This window comes from Poecilia mexicana, unplaced genomic scaffold, assembly GCF_051168715.1.
Source record: "Poecilia mexicana isolate PSO_F unplaced genomic scaffold, ASM5116871v1 scaffold_1, whole genome shotgun sequence".
Lineage (NCBI taxonomy): Eukaryota > Metazoa > Chordata > Actinopteri > Cyprinodontiformes > Poeciliidae > Poecilia > Poecilia mexicana.
This window is the reverse complement of record NW_028263370.1, coordinates 8277523-8304376: the sequence shown is the minus strand read 5'-3', so window position 1 is coordinate 8304376 and position 26854 is coordinate 8277523. Positions and strand designations below refer to the sequence as shown.

At 39.5% G+C, this 26854-nt stretch overlaps 1 protein-coding gene across 4 annotated transcripts in view; it reads right to left on the bottom strand.

The window, feature by feature from the left end:
• Positions 1–26854, bottom strand: part of rptor (regulatory associated protein of MTOR, complex 1) — a 143173-nt gene that overhangs the window by 34530 nt on the left and 81789 nt on the right. For all 4 annotated transcript variants that reach the window (XM_088003681.1, XM_088003691.1, XM_088003684.1 and 1 more), the window contains exons 11-21: positions 25230–25305; positions 23144–23245; positions 19138–19221; positions 18199–18309; positions 17145–17219; positions 16951–17016; positions 13814–14005; positions 7396–7536; positions 6846–6966; positions 6184–6324; positions 3419–3574 (exon numbers count right to left, since the gene is read on the bottom strand). In XM_088003681.1, the coding sequence (XP_087859807.1) occupies positions 3419–3574; positions 6184–6324; positions 6846–6966; positions 7396–7536; positions 13814–14005; positions 16951–17016; positions 17145–17219; positions 18199–18309; positions 19138–19221; positions 23144–23245; positions 25230–25305 (1265 nt within the window). The remainder of the gene's footprint in view (positions 1–3418; positions 3575–6183; positions 6325–6845; positions 6967–7395; positions 7537–13813; positions 14006–16950; positions 17017–17144; positions 17220–18198; positions 18310–19137; positions 19222–23143; positions 23246–25229; positions 25306–26854) is intronic.

Below are 26854 nucleotides of genomic sequence, written 5' to 3'. Positions count from 1 at the left end.
CTCGATTTGTGTGAAACTCACTGCATATTCACCCTGCTGGAACTTAGCAGGGGTTTAGAGATAAGGATGGAAAGCTCCTCCACATTCAAGGTTAGTTCATCCCATTTTTCGGTTTTCCTGTTGCAATTCAGCAAGTTGATGCGATGCACTTATCAAACTTTGTGGTGAATTTATCTTTGTTCTTTTGGAAGCAATACAAGTATGAGCAATTTTTATTGACGTCATATCCATGGAAATTATGAGTTTTGTGTGATTTCATCACAGGAGATAAAAGTTCTGACGGTAACTGTAATAAAAACACCAGTGGAAGTCGTGTCAGCACATTAAACACACATCTATATGATTACTTTATGCTTTAACCAAACAGAGGTTTGGTTAAGTATTTCTGTACATCCTTAATGATCCATTTTGCTTCGGACTTATAGTCTAAAAATAATACAAAATCTAGGATGGATGATGAGGATGCAGATGGAAAGACGAACAGATGGGTAAACCATGGATAGATAACTAAACAAATTAAGTGATAGTTGGGTAATCAATGGATGAACAAATCATTAATAGACAGATGGATGGATGGAAAAAACAGATTGTTGCACAGGTAGATGGAAGAAACACTGATAGATGGATGGAAGAAATAAAAGTCTGGATGGCAGGATGAATAGGTGGATGATGGACCAACAGACACATGCAAGAAATGATGACTCAACATTTAGGAAATGGAAATGAAAACCTTTTCATGCTCCTTTTTCCACACTAATCAAGATATTTGAAATCCTTACATGATAATCAGAATTTATCTGGACTGCGTGGGACCTCTGAGTTTACAATATCCTTATATTCCATCCTGCATCCTGGTTAATGGACAAAACTGAGCCTTAGCTTCATTTTTCAAAACAATAGTGCCTAACGGAGACAGCAGCGTGGTCTCCACAGTGTGGTAGGATTTGTACAAATGATAGTAGTGGGAAGTTAATAAATCACTTTACTCCAACGCTGCCCTCCCACACAGCTTTGCTGTCCTGCTGCTCTCCGGCAGCCCGGTGTTGAGCAGAGGCCGCAAACAGCATTTATGGCTTCAATTTGCTCCATGATAACGCACAGGCCCTCACTTCTTGGTTTTGCTCACATAAAGATTTGATAAAACCGAAATGGAGATCCAAAAAAAAGGGGGCAATTTAGAAGTTTTCAGGAGAGGAGAAACAAAGGCCCCGTGGGTTTCATGAGAACAACTTCAAGTCAAACAAGGAAGGAACAAACAAATCAGACTGATGAGTGAAGCGTCCAATAAACCGATAGGTGATTTCTGGTCACAACAAAATGGAAAACAAACAAAAAAGAATATAAATATCAACTCAGATGACATGCAGTTTGTGCTCTATGAATGCAGTCTGTTTGCTTATGCATGCAGCACCATGCAAGGTGCAAACAGGCTCACAGGGAGGCCAGGACTCTGGCACAGAGCTGAGTGGGCGAGGGGCCAATATGTCTTTTAACCTGCTCACCCTGGAACCTCGTTCCAGCAGAAAGTGGCTTGAAAAAGGTTTAGAACGAGCATCAAATGGTTGATTTGTTGGATGAAAGCGAAAGAGCAAATGTTGTGCCAAAACTGTAATTACTGTTTCTTTCATTAAACATTCATTTCCAAGGCTTTAATGTTGAGTGTTTTGAAAAGGCAAACCCAAAATTTCAGCAAGAGGTGATGACTGACAAAACGCTCGGCTTAAATTTGGATTTTTAAGATTCGGTTTAAGTGATTAAATTGTTTCCTGAGGAAAACGGAGAAGAATGACCTGAACGAGTTTCAGGGAGAAATGTGAATATTTTTGTAAACACAGTTACACAGCACATTGTATTGAAGCTGTAAAAACAATAGCAGAGGAAAACTGATTATCTGATATGAAGCTACGCAAACAGAGCAACTGGAATTAATTTAGGATGGAGATGAAAGAAAATGTGCTGGAAAAAAAAACCTCTCTTCGGCATCTGGACTTTTACTATAAGTTAATTTAAAATTTATGGTTTGATTGCAAACATTCAAAGTTAAAATAACAAAACTGGACATGACACAGCAGCGGAGAACATAGAGAGAAGTGCAAATTAGGAATAAAAAAAGAGCAAAATGTTTTATATTTCTGTTGTTGAGGTGGTGGGAACTATTATGTAGTGGCTGCCTGAGCAGATAGTCAAGCCTGCCAAACACCGGAGAGCAATAGACAGTGGAGGGAAGATCAAGAAAAGCACTTTAATGTCCTTCATGCTCCTCCCTGATGCTCTTTACACTTTGTTTGTCCCTGCTGTTGTTTGGAAGCAGTGACTCTCCCATGGGATGCCCAACGGTCCCAGTCTCTCCAAAGTGCCTTCATCCTCTGCTGTTTGTAATTTTCTGTCTAACGCTCAGTCCAGTGCAGGTTATCGCCAGCCTGGTTGAAACCTGCAGCAGCTGCTGTCCGAGCTGCAGCGTCACAGAGGTTGAGGTAGGGCAGATACACTGCGATGATTGTCATCAACGCATAAACTCCTGCTAAAACCTGCTGCAGGTTTAATGCAACAGGAGTTTATTGCCTCACTTATCACAAAAGTAACTACTGCATTTTTTTTTCAACTTTGATTTCTGCATAAATACAAAAATAATAATAATACTAATATTTTCCATATGATTGTTCAAATATCCCTTCAACTCAGTAGCGGTTCTTGCATGGAGGACAGCCTGTCCATGTTATTTATGAACACAAATCACATTCAACTGGCATTGACAGGTTTGATTTTTTACTGAAGTAGGGATGTGATACAGAGTTTGGTTTGGTTTAACCATTAACACTGACACAAACTAATTCTACACAGAAACCAAGAACACTCAAGTTAGTTTAGGCAATAACATATTCAACTATAGAGATTATATTTGGACTAGATAACAATTTAAACATATATTTATTTTTCAATCTAATAAGATTGGAATCAACAAGCTTGGATATTATGAGGCCCGACTCTGGGTTTGCAGTGCATCAGGGATATTAAAGCTGCACCCAGAGAACTCAAGTGTCTGATTCAGACATAAATGTGAGCAGGAGAAAGAAACAGGCAGTGAAAGCTTTGTAAAACTTGTTTGGTATGCTTGACTCTTCTTTGATAGAAACCCTGATTGAAGCTTTAGGTTCACAAATGAAGGGAACTTTAAAGGCTGAAAGAGTAAAAGAGAGAAAACTGGAAGCAGAAGAGCAGAACATGCAAAAAAGCTTCAACAAGAGAAGCTCGACTTTGAAGCTCCGTTTTTTCTGTATTATTTCTACATAAAACCAGCTGCCATCTAAATAAACCAAAGAGATCCCCCTCCTGAACCCATATGACGTAACAAGTTTACCCAGTTTAAGTAGGGAATCTGAACCGATCTATTGTCCCGAAACCGTGGGATGGCTGTTACCTATAAGGGAGTTTAGGGAGGAATATGAAGAAACCCGCCGCATCTTGTCGATGGTCTCAAACGAGAGGATGTACTCGTCGTTGTCGGGGCTCCCCAGCGTGCTGCTGGCGCTGCTGCTGGTGCTCAGGTTACCAGGAGAGAAGGCTGCTGGGCCGCCTACAGAGCAGAAATTGAGAAAAGTGGCATTTATTACTCCAGTTGCTGCTGGATAAATTGTAAAATAAAAATAAAGGAAACCATATTACACCCCAATAAGTAAGGAAACAAACTTGTCTTTAGAGACCAACCCCTCATAACTTCATGTGAGCTTTCCGGTCCAGGCATGAGCTGCTGTAGCTCACAGTTTCCCCAAACACTACTCTGACTCATACGAGCTCAAATGCCATGCATCCTCCTAACAAACCACAGGCTGAAATGTGAGAATGGAGATTGGTGGAGAATAAAGAGCCGCTCTGCTCGGAGCTCATTGATGATAAACACCCCAGCGCATCGGAACGAGCGGCGAGAAGGTGAATTAGAAATGGTGTCAGCAGTAGGTTAGGCACTTCACCGAGCGCCGGTGATTTAGCGCTACACGCAGCTCATGCATTACTCAGTGTGGCAGCGCTGGTTCGGAGGGGAGCACGCCCGGCTTTGGCTGCCTGAATCACCGAGAGGTGACAGAAACACAGAAGGCTGGGAGTGACAGCAGGCTGGTGTGTGCTTGGAAAGTTGCGGGGAGGAAATGTTAGACTGACATTTCTACAGCTGGCCGCAAATGGGATCATTTGTCTTTATCTGGAACCTAATTTAATGAACAAAACGATGACACTTTTTCAGCCTGATAAATACAGCTGCAGGAGGCTGTATGATATCAACATTTAACTAAATAAGGAAAATGAAAAGGTAAAAAAAAAGAAGGAATTTGAGTCATTTATTAGAAGGATGGAGGTAATCTGCTCCAGTTATCTGTCTTTAAGGGAGGAGGGCAGCATTATGGATTTTCCAGGTACATGGATCCATTTCATAGCAGAGTCAAGTAACTATGTTATCTTCAGTTGTTATGACAATACTTTATTTATCAAATTACTCAATCATAGCTGTATCTGATGTCTTAAAATTAGGCCTCTGTTTCTTTAAGAGGCTCCTGCCCTTTCTTATCCTCTACCTTCAGAAAGTTATCACGACATTGCCTTTTCATTATTCTCAGAAACGTTTAGGTGGAGCATAGCATGCTGCTATTTGACAAATGTTAACAACAAGCCAACAAGTTGCATTAGGATGAGCTGAAATGTAAGCAATTTTCTTAAATTACATTTCTCTACTTTGAGATTGTCAAATTCATTCCCAGAAATTGTGAAAATTTAAGAGATGGACTCCGGAAGTCCATGGATTGATTGGTGTGAGCTCTATGTTGCCTAGTGGTGATGTATCAGTGAGGCTGAAAAAGGCTGAAAGTGGCATGCAGGTCTTGTGACGTCTGCTTTTGTCATGTTGGTTCAGTCACAGAGAGAAACAAAAACCAGAACTTCAGATGAATATTTTGGTTTAGTTCAAACTCGGGGCATGTTGAATAGAGGTTTCAGTAACGGGCTCCTTCAAAACATGCTCACTATCCACTTCTAGAGATCTTTCTTATCGAGTTAAAAATACAACAACAACATTCAGTAAATGTTCTATTACTATCAACAAAATGTTCAATGAAACTGAACAATTTTCAAGAATTATTATTCATTCACAGGAATATAACACTTCATATTTTAACAGTCCTGCAACCTCTAACCCCAAAAGAAATGTCTCTAAGCCTTCAGCACCATGGACAGCTCAGCGTTTCCGAGAACAAAGTGAATGAGGAAAACAACGCCGCGGCTCTTTTTATTGGATATTCTCAGTAAATATGGAATCAAATTCTTAGCAGAGTTACCCCGTTAATAATAGCTAAGAGGAAAACTGAAAGATATTTCCATTCAATGAGATAAGCAGAACTGCTTCATAAAAAAAAAATCACCACATATTGAACTGGAAATTAAGTGAATGGGAAAAATGTCGTAGAAAAAGAAGATTAAACCCTTTTAAATACAGGACTAAAAATGTTAAATTGGTACTTTAAACTAACGGTGGAGAATCTGAAGAGTGGTTGGGGGATTGAAGGTACAGAAGCAAATAATGTGTAAAAAAGAATTTAAATTCCTACAATCCATTTTCATGAATACTTGAACTGCATGCGTCAGGTTCTCAGCTCTACCTGGAAACAGGGAATGAACTCGGTGAAAAAGTTGAGCTCCCTACTGCAAACTCCACCAGAGTCACTTTCTATCATAACTGCATAAAGAGTGCAGATATATTAAAGATGTGGCTGCAGAACATTAGAAAAACACCCAATTGTAATACCATCACTAAATATTTAGATGATGTTATGATAAAAACACATTTTTAGTTTGTTTTTTTAAATATTCCTTTTTATGGGGTTTGGAAAAAACACACAGCGACCATGGAAGGTGGTGAAAGTTCATCGCCGTCCTGCTGAACTTGAGTGGCTGGCGCTCAAATAATAATTTCCCACCAAATATTTCATCTGAGCAGCACTATGTGATTGTAATACAGCAAAAACCGAAATTGCAATGGCAAGTGCTATGCAATATATTGTGCAGCATAGATTACATCTGAAGAATTTCATTTATGTTTTTTCTATTGAGAAAAGACACATTTTGGTCATTTTATTCCTCTCCTACAAACAGCTGCCTTTAATCTCAGTTTCTCACCATCCATCTCTCTCTCTGTCTTACCTTCTTCATTCAGGTTGAGGTTCTGTAGACTTTTGTTCAGATTGCGGGCGGTCGTTACCGCTCGGATGTTGGTGTAAGAATTGACGGATCGCAGACGAGGGATGGCCGGGCTGTCTCTCACTGGAGTCATGTTGCCGGGTTCTGATTGTTGGCAGAGACGGAAGAAAAGAAAAAAATGTGTTATTGATGTTTGAAACGTAAAGACAAAACCTTCTGCTGCCCTCATTTTTGATAAACTGTGTGAATTTAGGAACATTTTAAAATTTTAAACTAAACTTGTAAAACTGGAGAATATTTCCTTAAAAAAAAAAATCCAGCAACAAGAAATGTCAGAGCGCTGTACAACTATTTGATTTGCTCCCCTTTTCGGTGTTAGTCTAATGCTTTAGAGGGGGAAATTCACTACACACCTGCCTGTAACTCCAGCTTTAGACTTTGCTCAAAAATACTCAAAAATCTGTGATGGATAAATGGAGGGCAAGATTTGCGAAGCACACTTTCTAATTCATGGCAAATGAACATTATTAAAACAATTATAGGCCTTGTGGGAATAATTCTCCTCAAAAAATGCCAAATAGCACAATAAATTAACTTTTGCTGAAAGAAAGAAATCAAATTGTGATGTGTTTTCACATCTTCAAACAAGATCTGCTTCAAATCACCTGCAGCGTTGGCTGGCGATGGCACGGCGTAGTTCTTCTCTTCTTCTATGAACTGGAGGGCGACTGTGCAGAAGTTGCTCTCATACTGGACCACCAGGTGACTCAGGGCCACCACCAGCTCCTGGGAAACGGCAAAAGCACAACAAAAAAAACATCCAGCATACTCAGGGATTTTTTAAAGAGACCATCTTGATACTCTTACTGAAATTTTGAAATATTTGTAAGTTTGGGAAATGCTATTAGTGAAATAATCTGCCAGTAGAATTAGGCTTTCTTTTTGTAAATATTAAGGAATTAATTACTTAAGAAAATCTTCCATATCTTGCAGAAGAGTTACGTGTAAATTAGCTCTGTCTTATTTCAAATGTTCTAAGACAAATGTACTAGAAAGAAATGTTTTATGCTTGCATTTCAAATGCATCATTACAAAGAAACCCCCACAAAATAAAAAACGTTATTTGTAAATCTCAGGTACGTTTCTGCTTCCATGAAATCCACGATGAAGCTGCATTTAATGTGTGATCGGTGATGAGTGTGACTGTGCAGAGACCTTGCGGACCACGGGGCTGCCGTCGTTGATGAGTTGAGCCAGCATCATGGCCACGTTGTGGTCGATGGTGGTGGAGTGGTCGGTCCTCTCCGCAGAGTTTCCAACAAATGTTCCCAGAGCAAACACGGCAGCACATCTCACCTGCAATTAAATACAGATGACAAACCTCAACTTTCTGTTCTGCTGGCGTGTGATACAACGCTGTGAGCGCAACTCTCAGACTTTTAAACACTTTCCCTCTCATTTAAGATACACAAAACTGACAGAATGCCAAGTGAGACCAATAAATAAAAGTTTTAGAAGTAATTAAACACTAGTTCGTCTCCCAGCATCAGTATAAAATGTGGAGATCATCGGAGCTGCAAGCGTCTATTAGCTGATCGGCGGTACAGTATCTCATTTCTCTCTTTCCGCTTCAGTGGATGTTTAATCTAAACTCGGCGTCGCCCAGAGAGGATTCTCCATTAGCGACTGATGTCATAAACCAGACCAAATTACAGCACAAGAATTAATATTTTTCTGAGTGGTTTATGGTAGCAACACAAAAGCTTTCTGTTTTAGAGTCATGAAGATACACCGTCACGGCTTTCCAATTCTGGCAATAGTTTTAAGAGCGGAGAAAACCTGTACCTTAATGTTGATGATTTTGCTAGAGGTAAATTGCTCATGGTGAATATTTCAAGAGAACAAATGCATTTAGAGGAAACAGCAGAGCTTTTATGAATCCAAGAATTTATTTAAAAGCTATATTTTGTTTTCAATAAAAATGTTCTGGGGTCCATCTCTTTACTTGGTTTTAATTTCTGGTCGTGGTAAATTTTACATCCTGAAGACAAATCTATAAAACCTTTATCTGGTTTCAGCATGAAATCTTTCTTGATCCTTTTTCTTTCTTCTTTTTAAATCACAAAGTTGTGTCTGGTTCAGTTAAAATTTTAAATGACTTCAATCTGTTTCATTTGCAGTAAACAAAAAAACACTTGGCAAAACCTCTTAGACACTTTGAAACATTTAAAGTCTTCAACAAAAAACTCTATCCTCTATGACTATAACATGCACACCAACTACGGAAATTTTTGATAAACACATTTTTCAGTCATCTGACTGGCAGTGTGCAGTCAGCGAGGATTATGGAGGGTCAGATCTGGTTGTTTTAATTTTTTTTTTATACACATGTATTCTTAACCACTTTTAGATTTTTTTTTTTGTTTGTTGTTGTATAAACCTACATTTTGATGCTGCTGTTACACCTGAATTTCCTCTGTGTGGGACAATAAAGAATATTTCTATTTCTGGGTTAGCCAGTGAACCGTTTGGAAAACTGCAGTCACTTCAGCCCTGTCTTTGTTATCCAATTTAAACCTACAGGTACGGCATGAATGAAACTTTTTGCAGTTTTGAATTTGTGATATTTTAAGACCTTGGTTTTCCTTCATACCAGAAACCAGACCTTGCTTACTAATCACGCAGGTTATCTGCAAAATTAAAATGGGACTTGGTGTTGAAGTTACTGACAGCTCCCAGAGAGACAGTTTAATATGCCTCTGGTCTTAAAGGTGTATTACGCAAATGTAAGAACAGACAGCGCAGCCTTTTGAGCATGTCATAAATCTCTGCCTTAGAGAGAAAAGAAACCAATTTTTTGTTTAATTTTCCTTTCATGGAAGCCTATCTAACAGAAAAGAGTTGTTTATTTAATAGAGTTAGAGCTAAAATTACACATGCTCTGAATGAGACATTCATGGTCGTCTCCTGACTCCTTAATCCAGAAAACTATCAATTCACCTCCATCATCGAAGGCAGCGAACAAGAGAAAACTCAAAATATCAACTGGATGGCAATTCAATGGATATGAAAATGTCTTTTAAAACTTTTTTCAACTACGATACACAGAGTATCTCAGGTTGAGCCCTGGAGCAAGAGGGCGACAGCAGCAGAAGACCAACTCAAGTGATGTTCCTGTCAACTACAAGAAACTAAAAGTTACATTTCACACAGATTTGTCAAAGCCAGGCAAAGCTACAGAGTCAATACAGACTAAAATCTCAGGAATGTTTCTGACACCTTGTTGGACCAGGTAAATGCAAGGTGTACCTGACAAAGTGGCCGGTGAGTGCATTGCTTGCTAAGTTTTTGTGAAATTCAACTCACTCATTTTTTTAAACAGGGTGATTGTCAGACAGACGCCTGAACCATAAGACCTTCCAGGTGATGTTTTACCTGCATCGTCCCATCAGGCTGTGCAAGAGGTCTTTGGTGTCTCCATGTGAGCTTTTTCTGACAACCTCTGTCAGAATAAAACAATCCTTAGTGGCCTCAAGAGTTATTATTAATTTAAAGCTGTGAAAGAAAACAAAATGTTTTGTGACTTTGTCAGAGAAACCCTGGAGAGACTGGACACTTCATGGTCAGCGACTTTAACCTGAGGCCTCCTCGATGCCGCTCGATACCAGAAAGGGGTTATTTGTTGCGGCATCCTCGTTATCGACTTCTTTGGTATCTGTCATTAAGTTTAAAAAGTAGGAAAGAGAAAAGCACTTTTCCATCGAATGAAACTTTGTCCTTGACTGGATTTAACCAGGCAGTAGAAATGTCTTTATTTTTTCACATTTTTAAACTATACTGAAGCTACTGTACAAAGTATGTCTACAATTTTCTTTTGTCAAACTAAAATTAATCTACAACTAAAGATTAAGACTCAATTTTTATCTTCTTTGAAATTCTTTTCATTGAAGACAGCGTCTTCCATGTGCACAGCTGGGAAGTTGCAAACTCTGAAAGAGTGAATGTCTGCCTGCTTGTAGATAGTTGTGAATTTATGCAGCTCTTATTTTCCCTGCCAGGCTATGAAAAAGCAACACAAAAAGTCAAATTTCCACCACAGAGGAGGACATTTTTTTTTATTCATAGGGTCATTCCTAAAACCCCAACTAAAAAATACTATTTACCCTAAAAACAATCAATATCTACATTACAAAAGATTGGTGTTTGACTCCAAAACGGAGATTAACATCTACAATGTGACCTTTTTAACAGAATTCGTCATATTATAATTTCTACCACACAAAAGTCTAAAATGCAAGATTTATGTGGAAAGAAAACAAAAATAAACCCTCTGCAGCCCTTACCAACAAAAATTGTTATATTGTTGGAGCAAAAACCTCAACATGCAGGAGAGGCTGTGAGTGTTTTCTGCAGAACTCAGTTTCAACCCTGCAGATAAAACAGATGCCAGGGAGGAGGGTTTTTGCTGGAAGCAACTGTTTTTCTAGCAACATCTGGGTGAATGTTGGGGCGATCTCTGCACGCTGCTCTCTGGCGTCCATGCATGACCCAGGAAGGTGCTGGAGGCTCCAGCTGCAACATGAAGGATGTGCGTCTGGACAGAAGAGCGATCCACTTACTGGGAACATGAGGGATCACCGTGCGAAGGCATCTGATCGTAAAACATTCATACGCTGGTTCCCTGCTCAGTGGAGTTACAGAACGGCTTGTTTCTGTGTTCAGTCGAGCATGTAAGGGCCAAAGATGTACAACATGACTCAACAAATGTTCCTTCGGTATTTCTTCAGACAATTTCTCGAAATGTGTGCAATTTTTATGTCCAAAAACGTTGTCAAGCAGCACTATTACCGTCACAATAAGCCTAAATTCTACCATATTTTGCTAAAATCTTAGTTTTCTGTGCTCATAAAAAAACAGTTCACTGTAATAATGCAAAGACAGATGGACAACAATACATGTAATATAGGAGAAATTGTATTTATCCAAACTGATTTTCTTTCATGCCTGACACTAACTTTAGATTTGGATGTGGCTGCTGGTATGAAAACTTTATCATTAAAATCCAAAGTAAAACAAAAGTTTTCATAGATTTTTTTTCTTCTCATCTTAATCAACCAGCACTTATTTGTATATTTTTTTTCTCACAGAATTAAAGTAGTAATAGAAAAAGGAGAATACAAGGATAACAAGTAAGAAGTCAGAATGTTAAATGTGTTCATAAAACAAGCTTCTTCCTCAATCTCCAGGACCTTAACACTGGCGTCATCTTAATTAATTATTTTCATCTGATATTTCAAATTGACTCTGGATCCCACAGTTTACCTGTAAACGCTTTGAATGACCTTCAGTTTAATACAAATTGTGGGTTGCATTTACTGGCACCTCTGGTATAAAGTTGCCAGAGGTTCCTTTTTACCAGAGCTCATCAGACGTTATGATGAGCTCGAGAGAAAGGAGAGAATATAAGACGACCGAGTGCTATGGAGGATCTAGAGAGAGAATTATAAAAAAGATTCCTCTGCCTGGCTGCAAATCAAATATAAAAGTAGAAAACAGTTCTGTCACAATGGCAGAAGGAAGTTGTACGAAGTAATAACAGCAGGGGTATCAAGCATTGTTGCACTGGTTGGTTTTTAATAAAAAACTATTATTTCAGAGCGATACTGTGGTAGTGCAATAAAACATTAATTTATGTTGAGGTTTTTACATGTATTTCACCAGGGGTGAAGATAAATGTATCTGGCACTATATCTCCTTTAGCCAAGTTCTGACCACCATTATTCATAGAGCTCATTTTTATGACTTTTTCAAACAAGAGCCAGCAAAGGAATTTCATTATATGTAACTACTCTTAAACTTTGTGCTACACATTTTTTTGTGACGTCGTTGAAAATGTTTGACATTTATTTCACATGTCTGGTTTCTCATAGTTATTATCTTACTGCAGAAAACAGGAAGACAATCAAAAGGTAGAACAGTTCTGTCTACTAAGTTTAGCTCATTTCAAGCCAGAATATACAAACAGAGCGCAATGACTTAATTTTTATAAAAAAAAAATATATATATATATATATATATATATATATATATATATATATATATATATATATATATATATATATATATATATATATAAAGCCTGAATTGTGTCCCGCACTTCTGAATACATCCCAGCCAGTGAAGGTTTAGAAAAATGCAGCCTGTGAAGAACCTCAAACTGCTGATCGAGCACAGAAATAGTCGGCTTCTCTCCACCCTTCATCTGTGAAATCTGCACCCAGCTCAGGCTCCCACACAGCTCCAGTCATGAAACACTTGTCAAAAGAAAAGAGAGGCCTGTGGATGCTGATGATCCACCAAGACTTTCTTTGGAGGAATGTAGGAGTAGTTGGGCAAAGGAGAGCGTGCTCAAGAGCTGAACACAGCGACAGCTGTGGGAAGAAGGCCGTCTAATTCTGTGATAAATGTAGCGACAACTCTTGTTTGTACGTTTAATCTAGTTTGAAAGCATAAAAACCAGCACTCTTTTTTTAAAGCTTTGTTTATTTGTGTGGCATTGCTCCATTTTTCTCATGACAGCTTCAACTTCAGAGGGAAAAATCGGTAACACTTTATTTGAAGGGGGTTGAATAAGACTGTCATGACACTGTCACAAACATGTCATAACACATGTCATGAACATGAATAAGCCTTCATGAATATTTATGACTGTTGTCATAAAGCGTCATTCGGTAAATAATGACACTTTTAATACAAAGTTGACATTATTCTAAATGTCTTTGTTATGACAACTTGACATTAACCAGGAAATCATTACTGGTTAAACTTTACCTTTAATAACATAAAGTTACCTCATTTTTAAAGTCCAATCAGTAATACTTTTATAACAAATTTATATCAGTAATGATTTCTTGGTTAATGTCAAGTTGTCATAACAAAGATATTCTGAATAATGTCAACTTTGTATTAAAAGTGTCATAATTTACCGAATGACGCTTTATGACAACAGTCATAAATATTCATGAAGGCTTATTCATGTTCATGACAGGTGTTATGTCATGTTTATGAAAGTGTCATGACAGTCTTATTCACCCCTTCAAATAAAGTGTTACCGAAAAATCTTAATAGGAAATCTAAAAAATGTAAAGCTAAGAAAGATCTGGATTCTACAAATAATAATAATAAAATAAATTCATTATTAATTAAAAATCTTATCAGTTTGAACAATAGAAACAATCAAAGTAATTATAAATCAGGAACAAGCAGCAGCTGACAAAACCTTTTGAACATTTTTACATCTTGCCACATTACAAACAATCTGCAATCTGTTTTATGACAAAATAATTGCGCTTTACTGTGGAGTGGAAAAATATTTGTCTGACAATCTGAAAATGAGGTGTGGATTCGAATTCAGGCCTCTGGAGGCAAAAATTTTGGCTCTTTTGCTTCATTTTCTTAACAAAACTGATGAAGCCTGGTGAGAATGTATGGGGAGAACCAGTGAAGAGAAATGTTCAACTCTTCCTCTCTCTGTATGGACACAGAACAACTACAAAGCCAACATTTGGTGCCCCGTAAATACACACCTTCATGTGTTTTTGACTGCGTTTAGGGTGTGGCTCAGACTTCTCACCTCGGGGATGGGATCCGACAGCAGCGTGTACAACTTCTCATGAGCGCTGTCTCGGACGCCGCACCAGCGCGCCGGCTCAAAGTTCTGCCAGATCCGGCCCAGGCAGATCGCCACCCACTGTCGGAGCAACGGGTGGGGGTCAGAAAGCTGCTCCAGGCAGTTGGCGATCAGGTTACCCTGGAGACAGGCCTCCTAGAGGGCAGAAAGACGAGGGAAGGATGTTGGAAACCTTAAACTGTTTAGCCGTTTACTTTGATCTTTCATCTTTTAAAAATACATGTTATTTCCGGTTAAGGATAGACAGTGCTCTTCTGACCGTGACTGCCATCACTCGTGGCTAAATCTGGTCTTTCTGTATAGCATTCATGACAAAACAAGCTTGATAGGAGCCTAATCCACAGAGGTTTCAGGTTGACTTGAAACTCGTCAGTCTATAAATCCCCACTAACTTCTAAATCTTTTGCTGTGAGATTTGGACAGAAAATATTATAGATTAGCAACATAATAACATTAAGACTTCACTCAAATTAACTGTGAAGTCTGCAAAGTAATAACATAATTCTTTTTTATACTGATGTTAAATATTGTTTAATATTTGGATTTTAGCTCTATTGCTTTTTCTTCTTTAAGCAAGTTATCAAAAATGCAGCAACTGCAGTGACTGGAAAGAAAATCCCATGCAATGTAAACTGAGATGATAAAACAGATCCATTCTATAGCAGCGCTGAGGAAAGCTCTGCAACGTTACTGCAACGCTTTGAGAGCTGATAACGCAGATCACATGTTTGATTTGAACGTCTCTATGGGTAAAAAAAAAACAAACAGACTTAATACAATAAAATAAAAAAATGAAAGAGTATTTTATTTTTAGCTTTTCTGTCACATTTTGATGTTTCAGATCTTCAGACATTGAGGTTAAACTGACCTCTGCCCCCAGTTAAATCAGTTATATGATTAATTATAATTAATCACATATTTCCAGTTGAATGAACGTGTTCAGTCCTAGACTTATAGTATAAAGAAAGCGATTGAAATGAACAACATCAAGTAGGAAAAAAAGATTTTCATGAAGAAACGCAGTATGTCTCGATCTAAAGAGGACACTTTACCATCTGGAAAGGGTTAAAAAGCCATTTATAAGCTTGTGGTTCTCAGATCACCAACATCTGGGTTATGTAACAGAACAACAATCTGATGCAGACCAGCAAGTTCAACCTTGAATGATTTCAGTAGCTGCCTCATAAAAATCTGGACTGAACACTAATTGAGATGAGCTTAAATTGGCCATTCAGGCTGAAAATCCTTCCAATATGGCCGACTTAAAATGATTTGACAAAAGAAATGAGGCAGGATTCCTCCACAGGGATATAAAAGCCTCATTGTTAGCTTTCACAAATGCCAAATGGCCGTTGTTGTCCAGAAGGGTTGCAAGAATCGTCAGCATGGTCTGGATAGCTTTTTCTTTTAATAAATGAAATCGTGAGAACATTTTTTCTTTCTGTTTTTGCTCAGGTTCAATTTTATGATCTGAAACATTCAAGTACGAGGGGCAAATAATTAAAGCTTCAAATTAACAGATTCTAATTAACAAAAAAACATGAATTACAACAGCAGTGAAGAAATTAGAACATTCAGGAAGTAAGCTGCCTTAGCATGTTTTATAGTTATATCTTATTAAAAAAGAGGAATTACTGGACACTCAACTCTAACTTGCATCTTACTGTTGCTCATTTGTACTGTGTTGATGGGTTGGTGACAGCTAAATGCTGCAGCAGCAATGTTTGCTACTATTAAAGCATAAAAATGAGCTACAGAACACATTTCTAATGAGAAACTTTTAGGATTTTCCTTTTGGGAAATGTAGGCCTGAACTGCTCCATTCAGTTGTTCTTTTTCTAATGTTTGTCCAAATGGTCAGTAAAATATTAATACCTACAAACCTTCACAGTAAAGAGAGAACCAGTGACTACACCTGTTAGATATTGCAGAGAAGTAATATCTAACAGGTGTAGTCTTTTCATTAAGCTACAAAGATTTATAAATAATTTTTGGAGAAAAATTACCTTTCTATACATATATTGGATTTTTATTGATGAAAAAAATCATCATGATATTTTTTATTGCATTTTTAATAATGTAATTCTGACTAAAATCAATGTCTTTTTTGTGAGCAGTGATAACATTAAATAAAATAGAAATATGGCATTTCTGGGCCATTAAAGTTGAAAGTTTAGTTTCCCCAGGTTTCATAAAAAATATATTTTTCCCGTATTGTTACACTCATGATCAAAATGAGATCCATTTTAGTCAATGTCATCATATTTGAAATCAGCAACCTGTTGACTCTTATTAATAAAAGCTTCAAATACGTTTATCAACATTGTGATTGCTGCGTGACACATTCTCAGCTGTAAATCCACAGCTGACGAATGTCGTTTAACATAAGAAACAAACAGGAAACTGAAGCTGAAAAGCAGGGAGAGAGTCTTTCTGTAATGTCACGATCATCTATTATTTACAGAAACCAGCAGGAGATGTGGGAGTGCTCAGTGTGCAGAGAAATATACATGAAGGATTGGTGTTTCTGAGCCTGACGGCGGGTACAGGTTTTCTGATTTGTCACTTTTATAAAATGTAATATCAGAAACAGGCACATGAGTGGGAATAAAAGACTCAAATAACAACCATAACTAGACAGAAATATCACAAATATTTTCTAAGGAATTGTTTGCGTGTCTGGGTGGAACGGTGAGTTTACATTATCCCAACGTTGCACCGCTGGGTATTTGATGAGCAGCAGACATAAAAGGCTTCTGGGATTGCACGCGGGAGGCTTGGGGGCCGACGGAAGTGACTCTTTTGGAGTGTCACCACATAGGTGGCCGTGGCAGAAACAGAGGCTGCAGGAGTAACTGCTGCTGACAAAACTGTCACATAACCAATATCTACTGGAAATATACAACAGGCGACAGAGATGACAGCTGGCTCTGAGAGGACCCCCCATTTCCTGGCGAGAGGAGTAAATTAATAATTTGCCGTGTGCTCCCTCTGGCCTTCTGACGCTCCGCTCGGAGCCACACACACACACACACACACACACACACACACACACACACAAATTCAAACCGGTTCTGTACCTGGCCTGTGTTGTAGTTGTTGACGATGACAGCCAAAATGAAAACGGCCATGGTACGATGTTCCGCCTGAAAGAGAGGAGAGCATTCCTCAACCCTCTCACAGAAAGCTATTAATATTTAAACAGCTTCGCATCAAATTAAGCAGAAAAAATCGCATCAAACTCTTTTTACCGGCGACGGCGGCTGATACTCACAGGCATGTAGCTGTCGGCTAACACAGACAGGAAATACTTGTGTCCGTTGTCTTTCACCAGGTCAGCTTGACATGACTGTGAAGATGAAGAGCAGGAGTTGAGAGGCTTCACTCTTCATTCAGAGTAACAGTTATTATAATGTGCTGCTTTTTTCTCTTTTCCCCAGACTGAGTGACGACTGAATACTTTTATTAAATCAGGGTATGTTGAAAAGAACGGTTGTCTTCAAATTTTCCTCAAAAACAAAAATATTAGGAAGAAAATTTGTTACTTATCCTTTGATTTATTCTTGCTTTAAATCTTTATGCTTTGTTAATTTTTTTTTTTGAAGAATTAAATTTAAACTTTTTTGTACTTTGAACATTTTTTGTCCTCGTTTGAGTCTGGTCCCTCACAGCAACAACCGTCGCCATATTTTCACCATTTCTAACTAAAATGAACAACAACAAAAAAAAAACTGTACTTCAAGCACCTGATCTGATGCTTCAGCTCTTAAACATGGCTGCATGTTTGTTATTTAAAATCTATTTTGGTAAATTTGTAAGACTTTATTAGGCCTTTTGAATTTGAGTTTTATTTGTTGGCACAACTCGCCATCTCCAAATTCTTTAACAACAACATTGTTTAGGAGGCGCAGTTTGTCCCCACAGTTTTTACAATTACTGTTACTCTTAAGAAAAAGGAGGAAAAAATGAGGAAAAGCACGTTACGCCTCTCTCCATCCATTTCTGTAATGTTTTCCTCAGCCAGAGTGAGATTGTGAGAACGTCACTGATATAAAGAAGAAAAATGCTTCTGCTGGATGCTCACAGTTTAACTCTCTAATGTCTAATTTGTGAGAAAATTACACTGCAAGTTTACTTCACGATCAAAATGGTGATTAAAACATTAAAGATATTAACGCAGCACTGAACCTTTTAGTTTAAATTTTGACAAATTCCAAGTGTTTTGATTACATTAATGTGAAAGTGCCCATCCTATGAGGTTTTAAGTGAAGCAGGAAAGAAGCACACAGATGCTAGGCATCTGTGTGTGAGTGTTTAGTATTACTTACACTGTCCACAGCCAGGATTTTGGCCCAGATGAACACCAGCAGCGGCCGCAGCTCCCTGGCTGAACTCTGGAGCAGCTTTAACACATATGGGAAGATCCCAACAGACAGGGCCTGCAAGGTCCACAAACAACACAGCACCGGTGCTTACAGGGCAAAGTCATGTGGCATCTCAGCAAACAGACAGAGTGAGGATAGAATAAAGCTGAATCAGGCAGAAAACTGGATCTGATTTAAGTGTTGAGATGTTATCACTTGCTACAATGCTCTTTTACATATATATTTTTTAAATAAATAAAAAATAGAGGTTGGGAGAGATCACAAAGCCATGATCTCAATCCTATGGAGAAGCTATTGGTAGAACTGGAAAGGTGTGGGTGAGTGACCAAATGGACTCAGTTACAAAGGTTGTGTCAGGAGGAATGGACCAGAACTCCAGTAAAGTATTGTGACACGCTTGTGGAAGGAAACCCAGAGGGTCTGACCCGAATTATAAAGTTTAAAAAACGTTATTTCCTGAAACTGGCCAAATGCATGTGAACTTCTGAAATCAATAAACTTACAAAAAAAATCTCTAAAAATGTTCTTGCAACGTTTTCTAGCATTTAGCATGAAGGGGATTGTTAATTCTTAATATGTCACCAGTAACAAAATGTCGTTTGTAAACCAAGTGAGCTGATTGCATATTTTGATTTTACTTCATCTGAAGCTCACGTTTCGTTCTTCAGACGATAATTATTCGACTGTGCAGAGTTTGTGTTTGTTTTATTGCACTGTCGTTTAAATCTTTCAAACCATTTTGACAGATTTTAAAAATGATGCAGTTATTAATATGGTGAAACATATTTTTACGGTTTCAAATTGTAAAAACTACCTTTGACATTCAGGGTTTGACTATTCACTTAGCAGTGTCAAACCGATATATAAAAGAGGCGAACGAACCAGACTGACGGCCCAGGGCCCCAAATCCAGGAACCGCCCGAGCAGGTCCAGAGCCCTCAGCCGATGCACTTGACTGAGGAGAACCTGAAAGGCAGGAAAACAGATCAGAGGCAATCTGGGTTTGCCTGCAAAACCGGAGGGAAGTCTGAGATTAAAGGAGGAGGAAGAGCAGCAGGGAATATGGCAGAGAAGGTGGGTTGGAACAGGTGGCGCTCCCACCACTACTAGAACCAGAACCATCACTGAGTGTGTGGACATGCCTGTGTGGGCAGCTGGGTGTGTCCTCTTGGCTGCCATTTCATTTGGATGCTTACAGAGGTAAAGGAGTGTGACATCATCTGAGTGGGCGCTTTAACTCACCTGCGTTCATATAATGAAATACCGCTCCCAACTGGGAATAATTTAGAAATCTGTTGCAGCCACACAGGACTATTTATAGGATGCATATGGCAGATGCTAAAAATACATAAACGCTCGTGTTTGCAAAGACTATTGCAATGCAGCATTAAAGTCTGTGTGAAGGCAGGACGCCGGAGCGTCTCCATGTGACTTTCACAGTGTGTGTGGGAACAAGCATATGGAGGACCGCAGACTCACACAAGCATCTCCTCCTACACACGACGCATGAACAGAATCCTCAGGGGGGACATCGACCTGCATGCGTGACCGCAGAAACAGGAGGAGGCTGGGGGAAGACCGGAGCACGTCTGCCTCCAGCCCCGAGGAGGAGCGTGGGAACGTCCGCGCTCGTGTGTTTTTACGTGACGTAGGCGCCGCAGAAAAGCCACAGGGCAACAACCCGACCCGAGCCTCTGCTGGTATGAGCGCAATCCAACTAAATCCATATCTTTCTTCCATTCTCATCATCACCGACTACATTTGGTGTGCATTATTCATAGAGCAGAAGGCCTGGAAGGGATGGAAATAAAGTCCCAGATCAACACTGCAACACAACAGAGAACGTGAGTGTGTTTTTACCGCCGCAATAGCTTCACCTCACTCTGATTCGCAAGCGGTGAGTAAGCGCTCCCTCCTGTTCTCCTGTGTCTGAGCACCGATGCGCGTCATGTTGCAGTGCCTCGTACAAATATTCACACCCCCCAAAACTTTTTCACGTGTCAAATTCCAAGTTCAAAACCTCGTTGGTCTTAATGAGACGTGTCGACACAAAGCAGTGCATATTCATGAAGTGGATGAATATGCACATTTTCAATGATTGAAAATCTGGAAAAAATTAGCACACGCCGATTCTTCTAAATAAAATCTGATGCCACTAATTACCTTCCAAAGTCACTAAATTAGTGAATAAAAGGAGCAAAGGCAAGGAAAGCATTAGCTTGAGAAGCAGTGAAATCACCGCTGGTAACTCTGGAGGAGCTGCAGAGATCCCCAGCTCAGGTGGACAGAGCTGTAGACAGGACAACTTTTAGAGGTGCAGGCCACAAATTTTGGTGTTTCTGAGAGAGTGCCAAAAATAAAGCGACTAAATCAGGAAGACATTACAAATATGCCATAAGCAATATAAGAGGCACATGCAAAATGCTGTGTGTAGCAGAAAATCCACAGTGATGTTTGCATGATGCTGTGGGGATTTTTTTTTTTTTTTTTTTTAGTAAAGCCAGCGAAGTTTGTCAGAGTTGAGGGGAAAATGGATACGATCCTACAAGAAAACCTGTTAGAGGACAACAACCCTGAACATACAGCCTGAGCGGCAACTCCATCGTTTTCAAAGCATATGCAGGTGTTACAATGGCCTAGTTAAAGCCTAGTATTGTTGAAAACTCTGTATGCTGTTTGTTTCATTTCACAATCATGGTTTGTGTTGGTCTATTACATTAAATCCTACTGACTTACATTGCAGTTTGTGGTTGTGATGTAAGAAAATGCTAAGATATGAAAACTTAGGCTCTGTGTGAGGTGCATATGTTGTTTAACAGCTACAGCGGTACGTGGAGGAACAAACAGGCGTGAACGCCTCTGTTACCGTAGCACTGCGATTTTTAAATGCTGTAATCCCTTCACACAATCATCTAATCCTTTATAGATGAAATAGCTGTTGTCAAGACAACGCAGCACAGCACCTCAAACCTGCTCTAGATGAGTTGTTGCTCATTTTACTAAAGACCATTATTGATGGATTACTCTGCTTTGCCTGTTTCTTGTTAATCTTTCATCCTTCAAATGGCGCCTGAATATATTTGGCATCAAATCATAAGCGCTCTAAGGAAATGCCAGTCTTCATCCTCATGTAACTGTGTGTTTAAACACACAGGATCATCCAGTAACACACACACACACTTTTTTTTTTCTCCAATCACGGTGTTCAACCGCATGAAGTTACACAAACTTAACGACTGCTGCAGCTGTTTCCCTGTTGTTTCCAAACAAACACACACACACACACACAAACACACACAATCACACACACAGCATCCACGTGCTCTTCAATCACGGCGCCTTTTTCCTGGCTTTTAACGGGTCCCGACGGGCCCCGCTGTATGGATGTGCTGCTGCTCGCAGAGCGCTGACTCAGCAGGAAATTACCATTCAGCACGGACAGCTTCATGCAGCTACTACGCTGTGATATAATGCAACGCCACCACTGTACCACCCTGCGGGGAAGATGGCGGTGGAAGGACGAGAGCGAAGCATCAGACCGCAGCCCCCCCGCACCCCTCAGCCCAACAAATTTACCATCTCTGCCAGACACAGGAGCGGCCGCAGACGTGGGTTTAGCTGTGGGGCTGTAATAAAGGAAATTAGCCTGAAAGTCCTGAACTGAACTTCCAAGAAGGATTTTCACACTTCTGAGGCAAAAGATGTGGTAAAAAGGAACGCCTGGTGTAATAAATTATAATAAATTAAGCCTTGGAGAAGAGCGAGATCTCAGCATAAGAAGTAGTCCCTGTAGCAGTAATATTCCCGGCTACCTGTAAATTCTGGCAGGTGATTTGTGAGTTTAATCAAGATGCTATTGCTTCATAATGGAGAATAAAGCCTTTTCTGTGCAACCTGCAACACTGATGGCTTTAGGTATCAGGTAAAATCGACAGCAGCACTTTACGTGGCGGTAGTAGTCAGTTTAAGCAGCTGCTTGGCGTGCTGTGAACTGTGTTGAGAAGATTGGCTCTCACTCCCCTTGACGATATGCAACAGATGTGGATCTGCAAACACCTGAAACATCTTATGCCATGCTTAATTTGTAGCCGTCATGTGTAAAAATCACCAAAAACCCATTAGTCAGACAAAAAAAAATCCAGATTTTCCCTCATGCTGCATCTGGTGCTGTGTTTTTAATGTGAATGTGATTTTTTTTTTTTTTTAAAAGGGAAGACATGCAGTTTTTACACTGTGGACTTAGCAATATTATTGACTTAAAGACGAAACTGAAATGTATCACAAGAGTAAAACTGAGTGTTTTATTACATTTCTACAGGATATCAGAATACCGCCTGTGATACCATTTACAATTATTTTCTAGATCCCTTGTTTAGCACTTCGACTGGGTCATCAATGCATTAGTGCCAATTATCGAAATGTATAAAAAAAGGGAAACCCTGGCAGCCAAAAGAAAAACTGCAGAAAGCAGTGCAAAGATCATTATCTATTAAACATAAGCAGATGTGAGTCATTGGAGAAACGTAGGACAAAAGAAAAGAGTGAGAGGAGGACAGAATGGCATCTTCTCACTAACAATTGCAAAATGAAGAAATGATAATACTTGTTTCCCACATAAATAATAACAAACTTACTGATGAGTCTCAATTCTTATAGTGTATCAGATTAAAGCAAACAGGACCTAACATCAAATATTTAATCTATGCTCGACTTCGATGTTAATGTTTCTAGTATGGTACATTCTCCAACCACCAGGCTTTGCGTAGATCATTTCTGGGTTAATGAAGTGCCATCATGCAGACAGAAAACACTGATTATAAGAAGGTGTGCATGCATGGGTGTGTGTGTGTGTGTGTGTGTGTGTGCGTGTGTGTGTGTGTGTGTGTACCTGCAGCACTATAGGGAGCTGCTCAGGAGGGTTTCTGTTCTCCACACCCATGGTCAACCAGACCTGAAACGCCGTGAGCTGCTCTGCGAAGAACGGACTGTGCTGTGGACACAAGCAGCAGAAGTAACACAGATATTAGAGCTTTTACTGTGCTGAATCGCCTTCTCTCTTACATACACACGCAAACACGCGCACGCACAGCCAGTCTGCAGCAACTAGCTCATCATTTCATAAAAAGGGCCAACATAATGAGCTGAGAGGTGACACTGCACTGCAGCAACAACATAAATCCCGATCGATCATGATCAGCTTACCGTCTCTGTGGTCTCTTCTGCCGCGGCAGGCCACCTGATTGGCTGCTCGCCCCACGTTATTTGATCATGCTGTGAGGTGAAATTACAGCAGGAATCATGCCATGTTTGGGTAGGGTAATAGATCTTGAGGAGGGAAATGACAGCACTGAACTGGATGGGTGGATTAATTTATGAATAATCACAGCAGGAAAAAAAAATACTTCACCAAACTTTGACCTTATTCATTGGTTTTTGAAATGTAAAGCATGCTGGGTAGATAATCTGCACTTCGAAATTTACTAATTTGTTCAATTAAAGATTGAAGAAAAAACAAAGTTTCATCAACAGGAATATTTAATGTCCCAGAACAGCAATTTCACACTTGTTGCCTGAGAAGGGAGCCAATATTAGGGTACTGGCAAGGAGCCCTTCCAACCTCAAAGACCAGCAGAGATCCAAATGAGATGCTGTGGCTTGACCTCAAAAACCCTCCAACGTGGCTGAATTAGAACAAATCAGCAAGAATGAGTGGACAAAATACCTCTACAGCTGTAAAAGATTCACTGCAGGTTATCACAAATGCTTTATTGCAGTTGTTCACACAGGTCCATGTAGGGCTGGATTTTTTCCCCCTTATTAAAAAAACATACTTATTAAAAAGCTGCAATTTGTGTTTACTTGTTTCGTCTTTGACTAACATTTAAATTGGTTTGATGTTCTGAAACGCTGAAGTATGACAAACATGCAAAAACGTATGAAACCAGGAAGGGGGCAAACACTTTTTCACACCACTTTTCTTGTCATCAATTTTACCAAAGCCTCAGAAAGTAATGTGTATAGCTGAAGAGCACCAGAAAGATCTTAAAGACTCCTGAATTCAACACAGAGCGGGAAGATCTTCTTTAAAGGTCCTCCGGGGCTCAATTATGATGCCGGTAAGTGTTTTCAGCCTGAGTGCTAGGGAAAGTGTGGAAGGGAAACTGCCCCCAGGGGAGCGATGGAGAAGAAGCCCACCTCCGAGGGCGAGGTGGACAGGAAAAAAGCCCAAGATTAAAGTGCTAAAGTCTCCTGAACAGTTTCCATTACAAAGTACAGGTTGCGACTGATCTATCTGCAAATCAGAGGACCAAGTCGGCTCATGCATTAAAAAAAAAAAAAAAGAAGTTGATTGAGATATATGAGCCCATCATCAGTTCAATAAGCCTCTTGCAGCATGTTTTCATTGAACTCAGCATCTCTATCAGAGTCCCCTGCCGTGTCAGTAAATATAACAATAAACACACCAGTGGCTGAAAGTGCAGGGCCAGTGGTTTCAGAAAACCGTTTTTTATTTGACACTCATACTTGAGTTATAAGACCTGACATTTTACAATATCATCCACTGGGAATGTGTGAGTATGAGTAATTATCAGAGATGGTGGTGGTGCTGATGGAGGAAAAGCTGCAGAGCAAACGAGAACCGTTTGGTGTTCCCGGACATCAGCGGAGGACAGAGGCCATCTATCAAAGACGGCATCCTGTTATCTCTAACGTTCCCATCGTCACTTATAAAAACACAGCAAAAAGGATTTGTCCACGTTTTTAAAGCGTCAGAGTTCCGGTTTATCTCTCCACAACACGCACACAAACACACACACACACGCACGCGTGCACACGCACACACACACACACACACACACACACGCACCCACGCACACACACACGCACACACACACACACACACACACACACACACACACACACACACACACACACACACACACACACACACACACACACACACACACACTCACTCTGAAGGCGGTGCCCTCCTCGATGATGGTAGGCAGCTGAGAGAGGCAGATGTCCACGGCCAAGTCCCAGGCTTGCCTGCAGGGATGAAACACGGAGACACAAGCCACGTTAGAATTACATCATCTGATCTTCAAAAACAACACGAATCAGGTAATACTACAAAAAAAGTTACGTTTTAAATTCACAAAAGTTTTGCTACAACAATTAATAAAACAAGAGTAATTAGAACAATAGTAGCAGTATCAATTATGTAATTGTAATTACAAGAAAGGAAGAAAAGAGTGAATATAAGGTGCTTGTAATGAATGGATAATTATGAAATTCTTACTAATAAAACAGAGGTTTTTTTTTTTTAATAAAATATTACAAATATATCCATCACATATTATTCAAACTTTAAATTCAATAATAAAATCAATAGTGGCACTTTCTCCCAGTACATTTTATTTGAATAAAAGCACTATTTGCTACATCTTATTCAACTGGTCAGTGAAACAGACAGTAAATCAGCCAACTGCATGGCAGCAACTCAATGTTTTTAGACATCTACACGACTTGCTGAAGTTCAGAGGCATTGGAAAGGAGAAGACTGACGATGAAGAAAGGAGAAGTGAGTCAACTCTGAAATCACAGGAAACTGAATTTCCAATGAAAACATTTGCAGCTGCAAGATTTGGATGGCTGGGTTTCATTTTGGCATAAACACAAAACCATGGAGCTATCCTGCCTCGTTTCAGCAGTTCAAGCTGCTGGTGGCGTCATGACGCGGGAAATAATATCTTGATAAAATTAAGGATTGTTTTAACGCCACAGCCTACTGGAGCGTTGCTGCTGACCATTTCTATCACTTTCCAACGACGGTGTACAGTTCTTCTGATGGACACTTCAGCGGGATAACGCACCATGTCATAAATCATCTCAAACTGGTTTCTTGAACACTAAGTTGGCATTGGACCTCGATCACAGAGCTCCTTTGGGATGTGGACGAACCGTAAATCTGTGTCGTCAATATGGATTCGACAAATCTGCAGCAACAGTGTGATGTCATCGAGTCGATATCAACCAAAATGGCCGAGGAATGTTTCAGACATTTAATTCCAAAGAGGCAGTTCTGTTATGTCTTATTTATCATGTATTATTTATCACACACGTCTTCACTATCATATTGTAATAAGCTTTGTCATACAAATAGTTTTTCTAGTGTTGTAGTGGCCTTTATCAAGCTGAGGTTCCTATTAAAACGGTAGCAAACAATGCACTTATGAACAATTATTAATGTATCTGAAACTTGAGAACTGAGCAGAAAAACATTAATTACAAATTCTGTATTTATATTAAACACAATTTCTTGGGTGCTAAAATTGTTTTTTCCCCTCAGAAATAAGAAAAACAATAAACCAAATCGAGCCACTCTTTAGACCACCTTCTGCTCAGTTTGTTGGGAATTCAATCTTTCACCCAGGTCTACTTATATATGTATGAATCAAAATGTATTTCATTTGCTTTGGTTGTGTCTTGTCACATAACACAGCTAAATTGATTTTCAGTTTGTACACAAGTGCAGGTCAACACCAGGTCCGCGGTCGAGTTTTTAACCCCAGTGTTCAAATCCATTTTTCTCAGA